A 20,160-nucleotide genomic window follows, 5' to 3' on the forward strand; every position below is an offset into this window, starting at 1 on the left:
GCAACTAAGTTCTTCATTACCATTAAAAGAGTTGTATCCAAGTAAATCTTGAATGGTTAGTGATGCTTGGTATTAATGAAAAGCTAACTATGTTTTTCATAGTGATTAGTGTATAACTCATGTATATTAATATTATATTTGGATACATAGAACAAACACACATTGCCTATAAATCAGGATTTTACGCAACGCTAATGAGGTATTTCTATTGACAACAGAAAAAGTGTATCTTATAGATCCTGGCTCTAAGTGTAGTACAGTCATAACAAATATCAGCCATTAATTCAAGATTTATTTGGATACAACTCATGTAATGGATATAAAACGTGTTATTGCTAAGTAAAAGAAACTGCCAATCGTGCGCAAGGAAAAATGGAAGCCGGTTCAACTTATATAATCTATCCATAGCTTATGAATTATGATCCTAAACGAAATGTGTTTACAACTTGAGGTGGATGTACGGAGTTTTCACCGGCAATGTTCACAAACCATGCAGCCTCTAATTATAGAATTTACATACTGGGTTACAATTAGATACACTCTTCACATATCACTGCTGTGTCCAGGCATTAGTCCCCGGGTATAAGCTCCAAACTCTCATATGTAAGCCCATGAAAAATAGCTAATAAACATATAATCCTTGGGCTAATAACTATAGACGAATTACAGTAATACATCACACTATTAAACGGAATTCAACAGGAAGGTTGTATCAAGGTAAACATGTCTATACAGACTTTTCTGTCGGCAGTGCGTGAAAAGATTTTTTATGATTTTGAAGAAAGTGCACTAACAGTTCAATAAAATTCAATAACAAAAAACAAACAAAAAATAGCCACTGACCTGTTTTTTAAAGTATCCGATCGCAAACTCGTCGGCATAAGTAAGAAAATTTAACACACTGTGTTGAATGTGGTAGTCCTTGAGATGATTCATCAGATGCGTTCCATAACCCTAAGCAAAATATCAAGGAGATTATAAGTTTTAAAGCTAGAGAAACAAATGTCAAAAAACATTGCATTGTAAGCCGTAATTCTGAGAAAACAATTTTGTTTCGCTCCCTCCCAGATATGCTGAGTTCGAGTTTCCTCGTTTGTTACTCGCACAAACCTTCAGTTTTCATGTATTGCAAAATCAGTTTTTTACAAAAAATCTCGGTTTTTTAACACTCGTCGTTTTCACAAACAATTGTATATCATGGTTAAAATGTCAAGGGGAACATACTCGACTCATCGTTTCATTCATTTTAAAGACGAAAATTACGGCTGGCATTTGATCACGACAAAATTTCTTTTGAAAAGGTTTTGATAAACTATGAAATATGGCTAACGCTGGATAGTTAACAAAGGGATGTTGCCGAAAAACGCGCTAAAAATTAGACAAAGAATTGAACATTGGACACACACCTTACTATATAACTCAAATCATGCAGCAGAGACCCATAATTACATCATCCTGATGACATGAGTTGCAGATGTTATGGTTATTTTTTATTGCAATGCGATACAAGACTAGTCGCAAATATGTGTTACATATATCAAGCACATTATGAAACAAATTTAACCTTCAATAAACGTCAAAGCTATGTCAGATGCACAAGGTCAAGAGCGCACTCGGGAAGAAGATTTCATAAATTATAGTAGTTTAGCATATCGAAAAAGTAAACCAGCTAGTACTTGCACGAAATAAGTGATTATGCTGCTATAATTACAGCTTTAACTGCCAGCTGCCAACAAATGGATACTGCCAGATTGTCATTAAGACTACATTCCTTGCAGCTCTAGATTCACTTGTAGAGTGAATCGACTGCTAATTCAAGACAAGCTGTATAAATAAGCGCTGCTCTGGTTTAAGTTGACAGACGAAGGTTGGTTTAAAATGCACTGTTTTGTGTGGTAGTGGACTGACTGAACAGACCAACAGAAAATCATGAAGACACTGACGAAAGTTTATCTCCAATCCTCTGACATCTACCAAGATAATGAAGATGGCGATGTAGTCTTTGAACAGTAATTGATGAATGTATACTGTCGAAATGTTTAAAATATCCGAAATAAGCTGAAACCTGACTTTGTGATTGGCAACAACTCAAACAACAATGAAACTGGTTATGCATCAGCATAACTCCTCTTCTTGTGAACAGAAGCACAGTGTGGATACAGCATTTTTACGTACATTGGATTTTATCACAATACATTGTGAAGCAAATAGTCCTTGGGATAAACTTAGAATGCTTATTACAACGCAAAAGCGCCCAGAAAAGAAGGCCAAAATAATCGCAAAAACTGAATATTGAAGTAGACTTTGCGTATGGTTCATCGTTAAATACAAAAAAACTTTATGCTTGTGGAAACAACATGTAAATTTGAACTCGACATCTAAGAAAATGACGTAAAACTGGGAGTGGGGCAACATAATTGAACAAAAATCAATGATTTAAAACCCATTCTCCTAGACGTCTAACTGCCATGTCAAGCCAAAGGTGAAAACGCCGTCTTGAAAGTTGGCAAATAGCAAAACACTTAATCAAAAATAAGCTAAATGCTTAAAAATTCAAACATTCTAAAAATTAAACCAAACGATCAACTTTGCAATTGTTTATCAACGAAGAAGAACCTTTTAAAATGGCAGCTTGCCTTACTCCAATTGTAGAATCTCGGCGGAGTCAGGTATCTAGTACATTGGGTTCAATATCATCGAAGAAAATCGTCCAGTGCATACTGGCTTTAGTCAAAAATACAATAATATGCAGTAATTTGCGTGTGAGCCATGATAAGGTTCAGATGAGATTCAATTTTTCACATAGATTTCCAAAGTCATTTCCATGAGCTCGCACCAACTCAAATCCAACATAAAATGTATTAATCGAAATATTTTCAAATAGATATCTAAATAATATGTAACGTATTGTAAAATAGTGAAAGAAAAAAGTATAAAAAAAAAATAGCTGTCGTATAGGACAACACACAGTTGCGCCATTTCATACACAAATGGGAAAAAGATAAACGGTGTTAAAAAATCTTTTCAGGTTACAAAAAGTAGTCATACCTTAACTTGCTCGTTCGAGCTCACAGCACAAAACACAATTTCGGTAAAATTTTGCGTTGGAAACATACGAAAACAAATACCACCGATCGGTCTGTTATCTTTCACTAGAGCCAGGGTCTTGTGTTTTCTGAAAGAAAAATAACAAATAATCTTTGTGATACGTGTAATTACGAATCATCTTCTTTAACATGCTGCAAGACTTAAGCATGTAGCCCGCTTTCGACATACTGATATTATAGAAACAAAGTAACAAATTTTCAATTGCACAAAAATATTAAGGTGAAAAAGAAAATCCCTGTTTTTATGGGTAGCCGCCGCGCATGCACAGCTAACCATTACACTAAACTGAAAGTGTCTGTCCGTCTGTCTGTGGTTATCCTCGGAGATAGTAAGATATACAAACGAATATGAAGAAACCGTTAAGAGCGTTCGTCGCTTTCTTCGGAAAATATCGCAGTTTGTTCTGATAATATTCTCCTTTTATTCGCCTGTGCAAAACATTTGTCAGGCAAGCTAAATTTTGTGTTCAGGAACGTTTCAGGAAAGCAAATGCACATATTTAACAGCACTTGAATCTTGTACGAAATACAAACATTATCAGTGTTGATTACGTCAAACGACAATGAAAAAAAATACGAGTCAAATTTAGGGCAGGAAACAGAATTAAATACTTTGCAACTTGTTGCAAGTTGTACAGTCTTCTTCAGCTGATTAATCCTTACCAACACAATCAACAGATGAAAAATAGTCTTTTCAAAATATTTTTTTTGAAAAAAGTAGCAACAAGCAACAGGAACTGTTCGCCAAAAAATAGCAATATTTTTATCGGTGGAGTCAAGTGAACGACATCTCGTACATGTCAGTACAATGTTTTGAAAGAGTTGTTGACGATATAGAATTCATAGCAAAAATTGTTGTTAGTGAAAATAACAATGAACTAACAAGTAAAATTTGAGAGAATTTTCAAACACTTTTCTTACCCAGATGTGACCACAGTCACGTGACATAAAATGTAAGCAAGGGTGTTAAGCGAATTAAAAAAAGTTAAATAGTAATTGGGTCACTTCATTGAACACAAAGCACATAACTTTAAATCTCGGATTAGTTTAATGTAAACATTTAAAATAGACAACAAATTTCTTTAAAGCAAACATGTTTCGGCATACTTTTTGCCATCTTCAGTGCGAAGTGAATAAATACAGGAAGTTTACATGATAATAAGTTATAGTGATAAAGCGGAAATATCGACTAGTTATGAATAATTATTTACAGTTGAATGAGGTGTTATAAAATGTTTGTGTAAGGTTTCATCACAAAAAAAATTACAAAGAAAATGAAAAATATATGATAAGGTAGGAATAGCTATTTACAGGTCAAAGATAGTGTTAAGATGTTGTATTTGTTTGTTGAGGTTGGGTTTACGTTTCTTGATATAAAGGGCTTCTTTGATTTTAAGGGCGAAAGGAGTGTGAGCGGTGTCTAAGATACGGAAACAGGATTGTGTGTAATTGTTTTTGCAGTGTGGTGACGAGAGTAAGTGTCTGAATATGTGTGAGTTTTTGTCCGTGGTTGTGTGTTCTTTAATCCGTGTGGAAAGGTGACGGGTGGTCTCCCCAATGTAACAGTAATGTTAAATATGTAATTTTATTGCACGATTTATCTACTTCATTTTATAACCGTGTATTTGACAGGTTAGTCACATGTACTCGTTGCGTACCTATTTTTTTAAAGTGATACCTATAATACGCCAGAGTGGTATTAGTAGAAATCAATGACATGGTTTCAAAGCTCTGTAAAAATTTTTTAATGAATCACACAAAGATTGTTGACTGAAAGCAAATATAATGAAAGGCGAGTCCAGCTCAGTTTAATTGTAAGTATGCATAGATAAATACAATTTCTGTAATATCGTGAATCATAAAGAAAAGTTTGTTTGATAAAAGTGGGTATGTGCACGAACATTGACAAAAAAGACGCCAAAGACAGCGATAAAACATGGAAGCAAGATTAGATGAAAGTATATGTAAAGACTTACTGGTCGAAGACAAGTCTTGTGATATATTCTTTTGGCATTCTCGGCAACTGATGTGAGAAAACGTTTTTCAAACCAACTAACCACATTATGTTCTCTCGAGACAGCCGTCGTCTTAATGAGTTTCCAACGACATGAAACTCGATTACACCTCTTTTTTCCTCGCAACGGGCAGCCTCGTCTCGAGCACTGTGTTGTCCTGGGTACAAACCACGCTAAACGCAAAACAAGTAAATAGCCTGTATCAAAATTCACTTCAAGATTCTTGAAAATGAAGTGCGATGTAAAAGTGAAGTTCAACAAATGCAAAGATTGTTTTTGGAGGTTATGTTGATGGTTGGTTATATTTCTTCTGTATGTCCAATGTACAGTTATATATATGCGACATAATGTAAACATCCACATACAACCAACCCCCTCTCCCAATGCATAAGAATCCCCGTGAATAAGCCCATCACGATCGTGGCACTTGACTCACTCCACATAAAAGCCCACCGGCATATAAGCTCATACATATCACAGTGTATTGTTCACAGATCACCGCAATATAATATACTCCATTCATTAGCATTGCCGTAAATAAAGCTCACTCACGTATAAAGGCTGATTTCCATTCAGTGCAAATTGTCGACTTTTTCCGATCACTGTCTTTTCCATTGTAAGCTCTCGACCGGAACAGTTTCACACTGCTGCACACAGTTCAAAAGAAAGTGATCGCAAAAAGTCGATCGCGCGACAATTTCCACTGAATAAAGCACACGAACTATTATATGCCCTGGGTTTATAGAGGGAGGCTTACGGTATCAATTAACAAAAAATCCTCATTTCAACATATTACAATAATTTTCTATATTTTCAAACATATAGACGGTTAGGAAACGTGTTAACAAGTGACAAACCTCGGGCCCAACCATCTCGTGTTCATCCGTCACAACAGCAACGATTCGGGCAAAAACCTCCTCTGGAACATCTCCTATACATAAAAAATGCTCAAGAAATGTCTACATGAGCAATTTAAAGTGATGTATAAATTGAAGCATACTCAGCATACAAAGAAAAGGTCCGAAATTCTCGAATTAAATGTTTTAGAAAAACAAGATGAGACAGTTTTCGATATTTCGATTTGTTTTAAAACAAAGACGACCAATTTTGAGAAAGTTGAAATTCAATAGGTTTAAAATACATTTAAAGTGCATTCTCTTTTGTTATATATAGCTAATGAGATAAAAAAAACATGCACTATAAAAAATCAGTCCCTTTTCACTCTCGTCGCCGCTGGTACATCATGCAATAGCAGCGATCGTTTTTTTCATTTGCACGGTTCTTGGTCATCATCATACCAAGTTTTGACTTCATACATTCAACACACTTGCATCATACTGTAGAAGACTTTCAACAAGCAATTTTATTTTATGCAGCGTTCTATATGTACTGTGCATTTTTTGCTTAATAGCTGGCACTCATGACAGCGGCAGAAAAACAAAACCATTACGTAAGGTCAGAACGCCGTTACTGCCACCTCAATCATTTGAAGCAAGAAGAATATTTCTCAACAAAGTATTTTATTCTGGAAGATTTCTTAAACATTCACACCAATGAAGACGTTTGTATGGTCATAGAAAATATTCGCCTGCTACATACCAGCTAATTTTTGTCGTTTAGTTTCCATTTTTGGCGGACAAGAATCCAACGGTCTCTTATTGGGAGCATCTGAGTAAAAGCAAATATAATCATAAATGCAGCAGCAATATTAGTAATCATACATGTGACGTAGCTAGCCTCAACAATTGAATGGGTACTCATATATGCATGTTAAAATGTTTAGAAAACAATTGATTTCAAAGGATCTTGATGCATATATGGATATCGATCACCCCCAATTATCGAGCTAACTAAGCTATAGATTCAATCAAGTAACACTCCCTACCATACTAGTTATTACTGGTCGAGCGCTCTACATCTCTGTCTCGGCACGCGTCTTTAATAATTGTATATTGAACCTGTTTAATTTTTACTCCGACTACCAAAGGTAAGCCCGAGTTCAAAATTCGGATATTCTTGTAGTGCGTCGAGGTTACATAAATCACGTGCGACTAAAACAAAGTCTTTAAACCAATCGAAATCTTTCTTGGATTATTTCATGCGGGAATGTCCCGTAACGGACTGCAATCTAATCTTTTCACATAACCACCAGTCCTTTCATTTTCGTGTAAATATTAGAGAAATCATTAACTAAAGTCAGCGACGGGGGGGCTAAAGAACTTGGTTATTTTGATCACCCTCCAGGAATTTTTGCAAAAGTCCCAGGTAAACAAGAAATATTCAATGTAAAGATAAATTTAAACACCTCAAAAAAATCTGTTACTGAATGTCTTGCTGATTTTCGTTAAATCTTTCGCGTCTCACACGCTAGTCATTTTCGAGGGCCACGTTCATTTAAAAGCTTTCTATCGTTAGCTTTGAAAATTTTAATAGTCATTTTACAATGAGTACGTATATCTTGAGTTATTCAAATAAAAAATAACAAGAATCTCACCATAAGTGTTAGGTACGGCAAGTTGTAAGGACGATAAAGTTCGGGGACTAAGCAATCCACAGTCCGAGCTATAATGAAAAAATATAAATGAAAAAATCGAATTACGTTAAAAACCATTTAAACGTTACTTAATTCAGGCAATTTGGGAGATACGTGAATTCGTCGGTTAGAAATTATTATGCAATGCTCAATCTCACACTTTTTGCCAAATGTGCATCACGTACAGTGAAAATCTAATCACAACAAATTCTAGTAGACTAATTACAAAATCATCATCAACAAAAATAAGATGTACAACGTCAAGATAGGTTGAAATTAAAAAAGTGTTTAATATAAAGCCCAGTGATGTGCAATTAAAAACTTTGTTTGTGCACGGACATTGATTCCTCAACGTATCGTCGTACATGCTAAATATCGGGAAGTTAACTGCTAATACAATACTTTTTTTAACGAAAATCGCCTTTGTCTGTGACATACATGAAAATCAAAACAAGTTCCACAATACAACATCAAAATGTAGCGTATACAACTTTCACAAATTAGAAACAAATTAGAATATGTTGACTTACAACGAAATTTTCGATTAAAAAATTAAGAAAGAGGGAAAACTACGTTACTACAGAACACGCAATCATACGTGTATCTACGCTTTTGTCTTCAACTCATTGCATGCAAAAGAATTCGGAATTTATCGTCATATGTGAGTAGAGCTTTCACTTCTCAAAATTTGTCAAAAAAATTTTTCTTTCTCTAAAACGAAGTAACAGAAATCCTTAAGTTTCCTTTCGTACAAAAAAATGTTCGGTGATTTTTTTATGCAGGAGAATCTAAGAATTGTTCGAAGAAATGTTCTTGACAAACGAATGTTTTATAACCTGAAATAACAACTATAATGAGGCACCTTGTATTATTAGCAACTGGCGATGGAGTTGTATTGAGGGCGTTCAACATTGTCAGCGGTATATCTTCCTTCCAAATCGGACTGTCATTGTTCATGACTTCTTCCTCCAAATGTTTTAAAAATCTAGAAATGTAAGAAAAGTCAAGTGAATAAATTACCATTGCAAACAGCAGGAGAACAAGATAGTATATTAGTTCCTGGAATGATACAAATGTAAGTGTCTGAAATGATTTATATTAAACAAAAATGTAACAAATAAGACAATCACAGAAAACCATAAAAAGTTTAAATATCTTGCATGCTTAAAAAATTGTTTTAAATATCCCGTTCATTCACACTTAATCTAAAAGTTTTCGGTTTGCGTTAGCTAAATCAAGGTCGTCTTCCACTAATCATCCTTAACGAGTTTCCCTCTCTGCTACCCTTGCCAGTTTTCCAAGCTTTCTCGCAGTTATTGCTGACACTGTTCTTGCTCTGCGGGACTTTGTGCAGCACGCTAGTTTGCGCATACATTAGAGGAAAAGTAATCACATTTATCTTAAATAAATCTCTTGGATTACGTGAGGGAAAAGTTTCTTCAGTCCTGTGTTTTTGTTTAACTAAACAACATCACTATTCTCACTTTTACACATGCTCTTTTAAACGATTTAAATTGCTACAATTAAATTACATTCTCATTTCTTTGAAATTTTCACCCTTGTTTCTTGAGAGTGAGAAAGTCTGTTTAGGTAGCCAATTCGACAAAGAATGCTCGACCTAGAAGCATAGCTTGCTACGATTCCCTTCAAAACAGCTGTACAACTACTTATACTGTACGTGGAGAAATCTCTAAGTTAAGCAAAGTTAGTATTACGAGCTTTTTAAATGAGCTGAACTCGTCGTGGCGTTCACTGAAGCAAATTCATAATACGGATATCCTTTCAAATACGTAGTCTGTCATTAAACTATATTCAAGAATATGCTTGCCAATGTTACGTATCAGTAAAAAAGACGTCCTGCCGAAAGAGTGTTTTGAAATAAGATGTTGAAGTCAGAGGGTTATTCCATGTAATTTTGCTGGTACTTCTGCTAATTCAGTGGTTTGTTATGTTTCAAACACGACTTTTTCCAGAAATGTACAATATAGGGAATGGGATAACAAAAAAATCTTGGTAACTAATTTTGATTAACCTGTGCACTCATAAGTTAATGGACGTGCACCTAGTTTTTCATGAACTTCTTGTTTGGTGAACGTTTTGGTCTAATACAAATACATTTTGGACTAAACACTAAAGTTTCTATTGTTATGGATGCACATTTTAATCAAACTTTTGCGTACAATCTACACAAGAATTTTTAGCGATAAGCTTCACGTCACAGAATCAATTCAGAGAAATAAAAAAAGCACCATGAGCCAAACTGCAACAAGCAAGCCAATGAGCCCACAAGCTAAGCTTTACTCACCAATATACGTGTTTTCACAAAGCACAAGAAAACATTACTGCACATATCATGAGCAAATGAGGTACACACAAATTACCTTGGAAAGTGAGTCATCAACACGACGCGTTTTTCTGGTGGAAGTTTTTCCTTATCAGCAGTAAACTTGCTGAGGAGCTGCTGGCCAAGCGAATGTAGCAGGGACTGAAAGAAACTTTTGCCAAAAACTTTCGACGTTGTGTACTTGACGAAATTGTCGCAGAATATTGGAACCCGGCAACAACATAACCACCTGTTGGCATATCGAAGAGTAAGTTGAAAGTTACGATATTTCCCAGACTAAAAATGAATAAGCTAAGAAAATTTGGTCTTTAGTTCACTATCACTGCAGAGGCAGGGGGTTTTGAAAGTATTTGTTGTTTAGTCGATATTTTTAGTACTATGAAATATTTTGGTATTGGTATTATGTTGGTAGTATGTTTTAAACAGGGTGGGAAAAGGGGGTATCGCTCCCTGACGCAGTACCGAAAATTCAAATTAAACTAATACGGCAAAACATGAACATACGATTATTGCCCGCCCGCTCCAATGATCCAGTTAGCTACAACGTTGCCCTAACAGAGGCATTAAAAAGACAAAACTTTTTAAGGCAAAATTGCATCGTTAATTTCGAGTTCGATATTATACGGACAATCGGGACGTTCTTCTTCGTTTGTTTCGAGCTTCATTTTCAAGAAAATCCAAATTTTAGCTTACGTCCAAAAAACATACATTTTGACTTAGTAAATATGTTTTAATACAAAAAGATTAAGAAAAAATCAGTAAAGAAGCCATTAGAAAAATAAAACACGCTTTACTTTCAAACATTTGCTTAAATTTTAAACGATTTTTTTGTAAATGCCATATCTTAGCTTACAATTCAAAGAAATATGTTTAAAGCGAATTTTATATTCATTCAAATATTGAATGATTCATTCAAATAATGAATTAATTTTCTTGTGAGGCAGTTGGACTACTGATACGAACCTTTTGTCGCTGTAAAGGACAAATTCCTCGATATTTAACAAATTGAAATCGCATAACCCAATGAGGAGCTTTCCAGTTCAGCAAATTTTTCGATTAATTCCTCTTCTTTCGCATTGCTTTCCCAAACGCAATTTTTCCTTTTTTAAAGAAACTGGAGAGATTATTGTTTCCAAAAAAAGTGTGGAGGCAAAAATTTTTTTTCTGAACAGAAGGAAAAGAATGGACATTAAATCATGAGACGATAGAGCCACAATGTAAATGTCTTCATCTCGGTTCTGATCATCATAGGCGTAAGGGAAGGGGTGCCAAAGAAAATATAAAGATTGAATAGTTGGGCAAATTTTCAACGTTAGTCGGGCGAAAATACGGCGGAATCTTTTTTACGAATTCGGGAAAATATTTACTGCCCCCCAGAAATTATATCTACAGTACACTTATGCTCATCATAATTGTTTCTCGAGGCCAAATGCAACGAGCTTTATATCTGCTTTTCGTGGCTGCTGGATACAGACGCCTAAGTATAGACTATATCAACGCAATTGGAAATATCGCTGAGCATGGAAATTTCAATTAAGTGCCTGAGCATGCACACTACACGAAACTATTTGTCGGTCGTGACACTTACAAAAACAACAGCACCAAGAAAGGTGCGAAGAGCAGAGGCAAGTAACTATTTGTAAATGGAGAAAACAAATTGACAAACTGTCCCGTCCAACTTAACTGAACGTGCAATCGTCACGAAGCAATGAATGATTGAGAATTCATCTATTTTTCAAATAAAGCTCACAACATGCAACTTAGAAAAAGGTGTTGTTTTATCACAAATGAATATTTCAGCGACAACAGAAAGCAGATTCAAAGTACTTTCCTCAGGTGAAATTTGGTGCTGTTAAACATGGAGGAACAATCTAGATGAGATTACATTCTAGCTCCTTTTTATCATGCAATTTTGGTGAAATTCGAGTTCTGAATGACAATGAAGATGGAAAAACAGGAAAATAATCGACATCACGTCTCAAAAACAGGCACAGATTAATGCCACGCATTTTTAGCCAATGGTTAGGTCTCCAACTTCGAAGAGAGGAAAAATAGCGTTTTCGAAAGCTTAAGAATGAATTCGTTGAACAAGTTGCTGAACTAGGAAGCACTGCCATTTTATACGATAGTAATTTGTTGAATATCGAAAAATTCGTGTGAATACCGAAATGAATTGAATACCGAAAAATTCGTCCGAGAAATTTATGGAGATAAAAGTTCGTATTACAAGACGAACGGTATTACAAGGTATTTGTTCAGACAACCAAGAAAGTTCGTTTATCTTAGTTTTCAAAGACCATTAGAGCAAATTATGTTGCACACATGTCCGCTGCGATCAACTGAGTTAATGCTAAACCTGGACAACCACCTAATCATGAATGAGATGGAGAAGCAAACGTGCAACAACTATTTTTCTGATGATTTATCTGCACTTATAACAGACGATGATAATGGCGATATTTATTCAATATGATGATTTTAAAGATCATTTAGTAAGAAGTTAATCATTTAAAGTATCCAAAAAGTATATATTACACGAGCGATTTACTTTCAGCAAGAAATTGTCATTCAATTTAAATAACTATAAAATTCGCTTCAGGCAAATTTCTTTGCCGACGTATATACTAGGAAATAACATCTGCCACAAATCGTCAAAATGGAAACAAATGTTTGACAGTAGCTAATGCGTTTTTTATTTTTCTTAGGCCTTTTTTACTGAGCTTTTTTTAACTGCAAAATATTCAAACGTCTTACAACGTGAAAAGGTGCATGTTTATTAGGCATAAAACTAATATAAAGATTTTCATGAAAACGAGGCTTAAACTTAAAAACGAAGTTAAAGGTTCCGGAATCATCGCTCCAATATTGACTAAAAAGGCTAGAAAATTCCACCGTCAAGGCACGGATGGATGAACTGTGTGAGAAAGTCCATAGGTTAATGTTTCAGTTTAAAGAAAATTTACCAACAAATTTTCCTTTTCATAAAAAAATTCAAGTGTTTAAAGAATGTACAGAACATAGCATGTTAAGCACATTTAATATAAGCATTACTTGATCAACAAAAACAAGGCTAAAGTTACCTTGTATAATTAGTTTTGTAAGCAGCAATCTCTTCATCACTAAAACCTTGTTGTTTTCGCACGGAAGGTGATTCCAACGTCCAATTATTAAGACAATGAATAAACATTTTTGCCAAATCGTGCATCATCTGTCTTTCATCACTCCCTTCGTAATATATTTGAAGAAATTTGAAAATTGCCTACAGCAAATAAATTGAACGGTTATTACAAACAAATCAGGGTGCTCAATTATAGCTTGGTAAGAAAAACACCGACAAAATGTAGTTAACTATTAATTGCGATAGAAACTGTAACTAATGTTATCGTTTCAAAATCAAATCAAATAGCTCAAGCTAGCTTCCTTCCCATAGACATTCTTACACATTCTGAAACAAGATTATACAGACTTAAATATCACAAAACAAACATTATTCTACATATATAATTTTGTCATGAGGGTCAATGGCTAAGCCTAGCGTAAATCGCAACTAATAAAGTATTTATTCAAAGAGAAAGATTGTCGGTACCGGTCCTTCCCAAAGTTTTTGTATCGTACAAATGAGGAGAAAAGACTGGACACAAAAATTAACAAAATTTCGGATTTTGGAGGTATCGGAGCATGGGATAATCAGTCCTGCCTCTGGTAACATGTATAATAACTATTAATTTCGTCATGTAATGTGAACCGCCGCCTTTATTAATTTAGATAAAACACCGTCACCTTCAAGGAATAGACAAATGTTTTAAGTACGTAGTCACAGAAAAGCAATTGTAAAACAAAATGAAATTCAGTAGACAAAAAAGTTCCGCCACTAACGGGCATACCATGGACAGATTTTCTTATTTACAAAGACGTTGCTAAAAATTTTAGAAGGGTGAGCTAGTAAGCAAGGGACGTAAGACAAAAAGGGTCTAAAATTTAGGAAAGGTTGGTTAATGCAACCACCTAGAGTGTAAATAGTTAAAAAAAAACATTAATGCAGACTTAATTGTCTACTATAAACTATGAACTAAATTAAATGGTTAACGGCATGGTGCAGACCTAAAAGTCATACAAACTGAAGTTTAAAAGCATTTATTAAACTTTTTTGACCATCATAAGTACTCAGCTGTTAGGATGGTATCTTAAATTTCTTACTGGCCTGGAGAAAACAAACTGAGCCTGAGTGTAGAATGTTCTGACAAATGGAAATTTTGCGGCATTTATATATCTACTGCCTTTTTGAGAAAATGCTGAGAAAGTTTTAATTTGTTACCCTTAGTGTCCACTCTTTAAAGGTTAATGCGGACGTTCAACTTCTTGGAACATAGTTGCTTTTTTTGAGAGTATCAGGGCAATCCAGCCATAGTCAAGTTATTTCCCAGTAAAACTCAGTCGAACTGTACTTTTGATTTGTTTTGCTCAAAATTTTTTGAAGGGGAATTAAAATGTGTTTTTAGAGGGGGTGAATCTGATATTGGTAAACTGGCTTCCCCTTGCAACCACAGAAAATCGGTTCACGGGGTTAGCATGAGGCAAAATAACCTAAATCAACAAATAAACAAAACAAAATCAACAAAGGTTCTTACTAACACTTTCAATAGTCGGTATTTCAAATGGTGGATTTCCCATAATAACAGCAGATGGCTTAGTTTTTTGAAGAACGCAGTTTCTAAGCAACTTAAACAATGCCGTGTACAGTTTTTTTGTGTCTTCGTCCTTCTCACTGTGTACGCAAACATAAAGGGTTTCGATGTCCACCACCATAGACAGCACTATGTCCAACTCCTCATCCGTTTTACCGTCCACTGTGGATAAATGACTCGCTAGAGAGTGATTGCATGTTCGGCAATTGGAGTTTGTAACGTCTGAAAACGATTGACCACCACCAGATGAAACGTAACTTTTCCATCCAGTACATTTGCATTGTTCATCCGCCTTCAAAGTAAAAAGAAGCAAGAATATAACTGCTGAAATAACCATACATCATTTTACTTTTAATGCCGCAATTTATGTCAAAATAGTCAACTCAACACGTTTTTTTACGTATACCGAAAATTTAGTTTCAATATTTTATTTGTTCACTATTTATTTAGAAAGCACTTCTGTCTAAAAAATGCCATTTTTTTCGATTCGTTACGTTACGTAAACAAAACGAGTAAGAGTATTTAAAGTTATTTATACAGACCATAGTTTGTGAAACATCGGGGGCGTCCACTCTTGCTAGAGCCAATATGTAGGCAGAAAAAATTAAACTAGAGAATTACATTGAATTCACAAAACATAGCAAAACATAACAAACCGTTCCATTAATACAAGAATTAAGTCGAAGATCAGTAGATGTACACGTATCAAAAAACTGAACAGTTAGGAAAACATCGTTTAATTCAACTGCATAAAGATAACTATGTTTTTGATAGCATATACCATTGACTAAGTAATTTTATACACAATCATGTTTGGCAAAGATTGTTTTGAATTGGTTGCTTAAACAAGCTGGTGAGTGAAAACTTTTCAACTTTGAAAATTGTATACGTTATTTTATGGTCCACTGTTGTACAAAGCATTTACTACTATAATTTAAAGAAAATTATAAACAAGCCACCCAAATATCCCAAAACATTCCTCAAAAAAATCCCAATTTTTCAACATTAAATCCTTGGTTCCCTTGGGTTCCCCAAGAGAAAGATATACATGGCCCAGTGATCATATAGATTGTGATTTCATACATCAGAACTTTGGTTCTATTATTATTTCCATCGCTCGACCAGTTGAATAGAAATTTATTTACCGATTTGTTTTATCTTATTTAAATATTCGTAAAAGAATAATGATGTGCAGCGAAATCATTTAATTGGTCTATCAATTTTACCCAATAAAGTTATTTCCAAGACTCTACATCTTGAAAATCTCCTCAAAAAATCCAACAAATTACTTTTGAAATAAAAATTCCATCTGCTCGAATAAATCCTGAGATTTCATAATAAAAACCTAAAGTTGGCAAGAGTTGTCAAATATTTACTTAACCATTGCTATTACATGAGGTTAAAATGGGTGATGAATAATTAATCACAATTTTCCTAGAAAAACATCTTAAACTATGAGGAATGAACTCCTTGGATAGTTGGATTAAAACAAAAAATGCACAAGTTAAGTAAATAATCAGAAAAACAAATTTTCTCAAGGCAGACTCCATCAATAAAGCTATGGTGTGGAAGCGATAAACATTAATTTGACTAAACGATTAATACAGTATATTTATAAAAAACAAATAATTTTATATAGTTAAAATTCGCAACAACGTTCAAAAGTGAATTGTCCACAAATTTTACAAAGAGAAAAATACTAAAGTAATATCTAATGACAGACTTAACTTTATACTCAAAACAGTGAGACAAGCCAAGAAAGACTTAAATCCTGACAATAAAGGTTGATACCCAAAATAAGGCAGGCCCATCAATAACTGGAAAATTATACTCATTAAATCTTTCAAAACTATGGATTAATTAAAGTAAATGGTTTGAGCCCAGGAGTATCCTTACATGTTTGTAGATCTAGAACATCCAGGTTAGTAGACTTAGGACTCTAAAAACCTGGATGATCTACATCTACAAACAGATGGATTAATTTATTGCAAAAGTTTGACAAGCTATACTTCACTTGGTGACTTTTGTGAAAACTCTCGTACAGGTATAAACCCTCGACATTTTGTTTGGGGTTGCACTGAACTACTTTTGAAATCTCTTATAGATCTCCTCGGTTTGTATAAGTCGTTCAAACACAGTAAACATTTTTCATTTGTTAATATGTAATGTGACCAGTGACGATGCTGCTGCTTCACAGCAGTTCATGCAGTAAAATTATACTTTGAAAAACTTAAGCCACCATATTTAACGTTTTGTCGGTAGAAACATCTGCTTCTTAAATTTTACGATAAAAATGCAGACATACATACAGAAAGAATGACGAATGTATGTTAATTGTTAACAATTCCACTTTTAAAAAATGTATACCTTGCACTGCGAGTAATTAGCAAGTTTTTCCAGCTTCTTCTGCCGAGTAAGAGCTCTCATTTGATTTTTTCTGTTGCTGATTCGAGTCAAATGGCTCTGCCTAGTAAACTCGGAAGGAATCAGAGGAGATGGTCTCTTCTGTTGACTGTTCTTCATTGTTGCTCCTGGTGAGTCCGCCATTTATCAAAATTGAAATACAAATTTGTAACCTTAAATTACAGTAGGTCAAAATTGTGCTCCCAAGGTGATTTTACGATTCTCCAATGATTTTCAAGTATTTATCTACTACAAACTGTCAATAGCCATAGCAATTTCTTAACTATAAACAATTTTTTGCTATAAAATAAGTCAAATTCGGAACGACTCCATCGACTGTACTTTTGACACGTTTCCATCAGCCAAACGAACACACGCATGACGTCGGTGACACAGATAGGTTTGAAAACTTTATTCAAAGACCAGGGGCGAAATTTAACATCTTTTTGTAGGGAATAGGATCCCAAAATGGAAGTTATAAAAGGAGCGTTGCGAGGGAAAAATATGTCTGTGAAATGATCTTCTAACGATGCATTAAGAAACTTTTCAAAAGCAGTAGTCTACTAAAGTAAATGGTTTGAACCCGGGAGTATCGTTACATGTTTGTAAATGTAGATCGTCCAGGTTGGTGAAGTCCTAAGAAGGACTGTTTTTGTTGTTGTTGACTGACGTTTCAACAACCTTAGCGGTAGTCATCTTCAGAGTCAAAAATGGTAGTAGTCTACTGTAAAAAAATGCAGTATGATCGTTAATATCTAAATTAACACTACAATAATAAACAAAACTAAATATTGGTCATTTTTGCTGTTTGAGGAATAACTGGCAATTCTTACACAAAATGTATACTTCATCACTTGATCTGTCAACTTTTGATAAGAATAATCCCATTTATTCAACAGTGGCCATTCTTCAAATGAATATAAACATATGGTTGTCACATATCCTAGAGCTACCAAATATTCTAATGCAGAATAAAAAGGCATGCCCGGTGTAATCGTCAATCTGTCATTAAAGAGCTGGTTCATTCATCATATTTACCTAATTAATGTAATATATTCACAGAATGATAGGTCTGTTATAGCTAATCAAGCTTTCAAGGCTAGATGGCTTCTATATTCCAAGTTAGAGCTAGGTAACCTTACATAGTTTAAATAAATTTGAAGCTAATAGGCTTTCCTGAAAAAAATAATCGTAAAAATTATGAAAATTTTGAACAATGATAAAAAATCTTACTGATTTTATGTATTTTTCTTTTACACAAGGTAAAACATTTTGTTTTTCTTATTTATTGTTGTACTTTTCAAGAAAATTTATGGGGAAATGGCAGAATTCTATGACGTATCTTGGCTTATTTCTTAATTTCCTACCTCTTTGTATAAGTAATAATGAGTTGGTTATAAGTTTACAAAGGTTTACATTTATGCTATCCATCCCATTCAGCTTTATATTGGTTAGAATACTGAGTTGTGAGAATACCTATGGTAACAATACCATAGGCAAAGAAGAATATTAGTAACATTTGTCCCTCCTAAGCATAAAGCTATACCATCACATTCCAGTTGCCTTTGTCATTTTAACCAGAGTTTTCTTCATTTTCAACATCTTCTACAAATCCAGTCTTTTTTTCTCCAAACCACCTCAACAAATGATATTGATCTAAGAGAACATTTTCAGTTATTCAATATGTCAATGTTTTCAAAACTGCTGAACTTGTGTTATTTCAAAATAATAAATCCATCATTACCATACATCTGGGTGACTGTAAAAGTCACTAGTGCTAGTCCCCCCACTTTCAGCGAGACAACCATGGCGCGAACAGTTGCATTGGTATGTTTCGCTGCCGTAAAATGGCATATACAACCACAAATACAACCATCCGACTGGTGCAGCTTAAGAAAGAAATTTCAGGGCTTCCATTTAGTACATTTTTCAAAGTTCATGTATGAGAACAATATTTCTTCGTGTATTCATGTTTTTTAGGAGTTTGCAACATCAAAAGTTCGGAGCAAAGCAATCGATCAACAGGGCTCAGTCACTCAGTACTATGCTCAGTACTTTTGTAAATATCCATCGGAGAAGTCTGGCTGGGAGAATGGTACTTAGACTAATTGTAGGCTAACTTTGTCAATCCAAGAACACGTACAGTGCTGGTATTTATTAATCGGGGTATTATTTTTTGGGTACACTTGCAATATGTATCAATTCGGGAAGAAATTCAGACGCTCAAATGAGTTCTTTTACATTAACGTGGACAGGAAAGGAAACACACAAAAAGATGATGCGGTATGAATTTTAAAGTGTTCTTTTGATTGGTTCTAGTTGCACAAATTCATATTAATTTATATTTACTACCACAGTCATATTAACAAAAGTATGTGTACAAATTTATTTATGCCCACAATGCTGTGTAAGGAAAAACAATTATTCTGAGCACATTTTCCAGTTTCAAGTCTGGATTCTCTATATCCTTTAATCACAATGTCATATATGTTGATAGAATAGCAGTGTGTCATATGATTCTCAATTTTTTGACCAAGAAATTGAATTAGGGGAATTAGTAAGTTTACATATATTGTAAAACTATGTAGATATAAAAATATGTTATGTTTATGGGTTTTTTTCATTTATATGTAGAATGAACAAAGTGAAGATATTGCTAACAGTTATGACAAGCGCCAAGAGTTAACCACCAAAACACAGGTTTGTAATATACATATTGACATTGTTTCTCATGAAAATTCATTGGAAATGGTTATATATATGACTGCTTTCACTAGGAAAAACTGAAAAATTTTGAAGTAATTTAAAGAAGGCATACATTATTTCTGTACATATTTTAAATTAAATAATGGTCTTTATTTGTAGGATTTTGAAGATATTTTTACCAAGCAATCTATCTCTATTATTATAGAGGAATCCAAACAACCATGTCAACATAGTCAAGTAGTTCTCAGTTATACTTTATACTGTCTACCACTAGTCATTTTTTTAATGTATTATAAATTGACAATATGCTTGGTGATTGCTTATGCATGAAACACTGTGTAACAAAACTTTATTAACATCTGGTAGA

At 34.2% G+C, this 20,160-nt stretch overlaps 2 protein-coding genes across 3 annotated transcripts in view; one reads left to right on the forward strand and one right to left on the reverse strand.

The window, feature by feature from the left end:
• The window catches only part of LOC124456112 (histone acetyltransferase KAT2B-like), a 38,854-nt gene extending 21,428 nt beyond the window's left edge, over positions 1-17,426 (reverse strand). For both annotated transcript variants that reach the window (XM_047006641.1, XM_047006640.1), the window contains exons 1-11: positions 17,052-17,426; positions 14,632-14,976; positions 13,080-13,258; positions 10,037-10,228; positions 8,518-8,640; positions 7,617-7,684; positions 6,722-6,790; positions 5,980-6,053; positions 5,084-5,295; positions 3,049-3,175; positions 844-954 (exon numbers count right to left, since the gene is read on the reverse strand). In XM_047006641.1, coding sequence (XP_046862597.1) covers positions 844-954; positions 3,049-3,175; positions 5,084-5,295; positions 5,980-6,053; positions 6,722-6,790; positions 7,617-7,684; positions 8,518-8,640; positions 10,037-10,228; positions 13,080-13,258; positions 14,632-14,976; positions 17,052-17,231 — 1,680 coding nt within the window. In that variant the 5' untranslated portion in view covers positions 17,232-17,426. The remainder of the gene's footprint in view (positions 1-843; positions 955-3,048; positions 3,176-5,083; positions 5,296-5,979; positions 6,054-6,721; positions 6,791-7,616; positions 7,685-8,517; positions 8,641-10,036; positions 10,229-13,079; positions 13,259-14,631; positions 14,977-17,051) is intronic.
• A 910-nt stretch (positions 17,427-18,336) lies between these two features.
• On the forward strand, positions 18,337-20,123 carry LOC124456131. The gene is made up of 4 exons (XM_047006665.1): positions 18,337-19,370; positions 19,585-19,644; positions 19,722-19,787; positions 19,953-20,123. The coding sequence occupies exons 1-4, from the start codon at positions 19,281-19,283 to the stop codon at positions 20,121-20,123; spliced, it is 387 nt and encodes a 128-aa protein (XP_046862621.1). The 5' UTR covers positions 18,337-19,280.
• The last annotated feature ends 37 nt before the right edge of the window (positions 20,124-20,160 follow it).

The sequence above is a fragment of the Xenia sp. Carnegie-2017 genome, unplaced genomic scaffold (genome assembly GCF_021976095.1).
Source record: "Xenia sp. Carnegie-2017 unplaced genomic scaffold, XeniaSp_v1 HiC_scaffold_42, whole genome shotgun sequence".
Lineage (NCBI taxonomy): Eukaryota > Metazoa > Cnidaria > Anthozoa > Malacalcyonacea > Xeniidae > Xenia > Xenia sp. Carnegie-2017.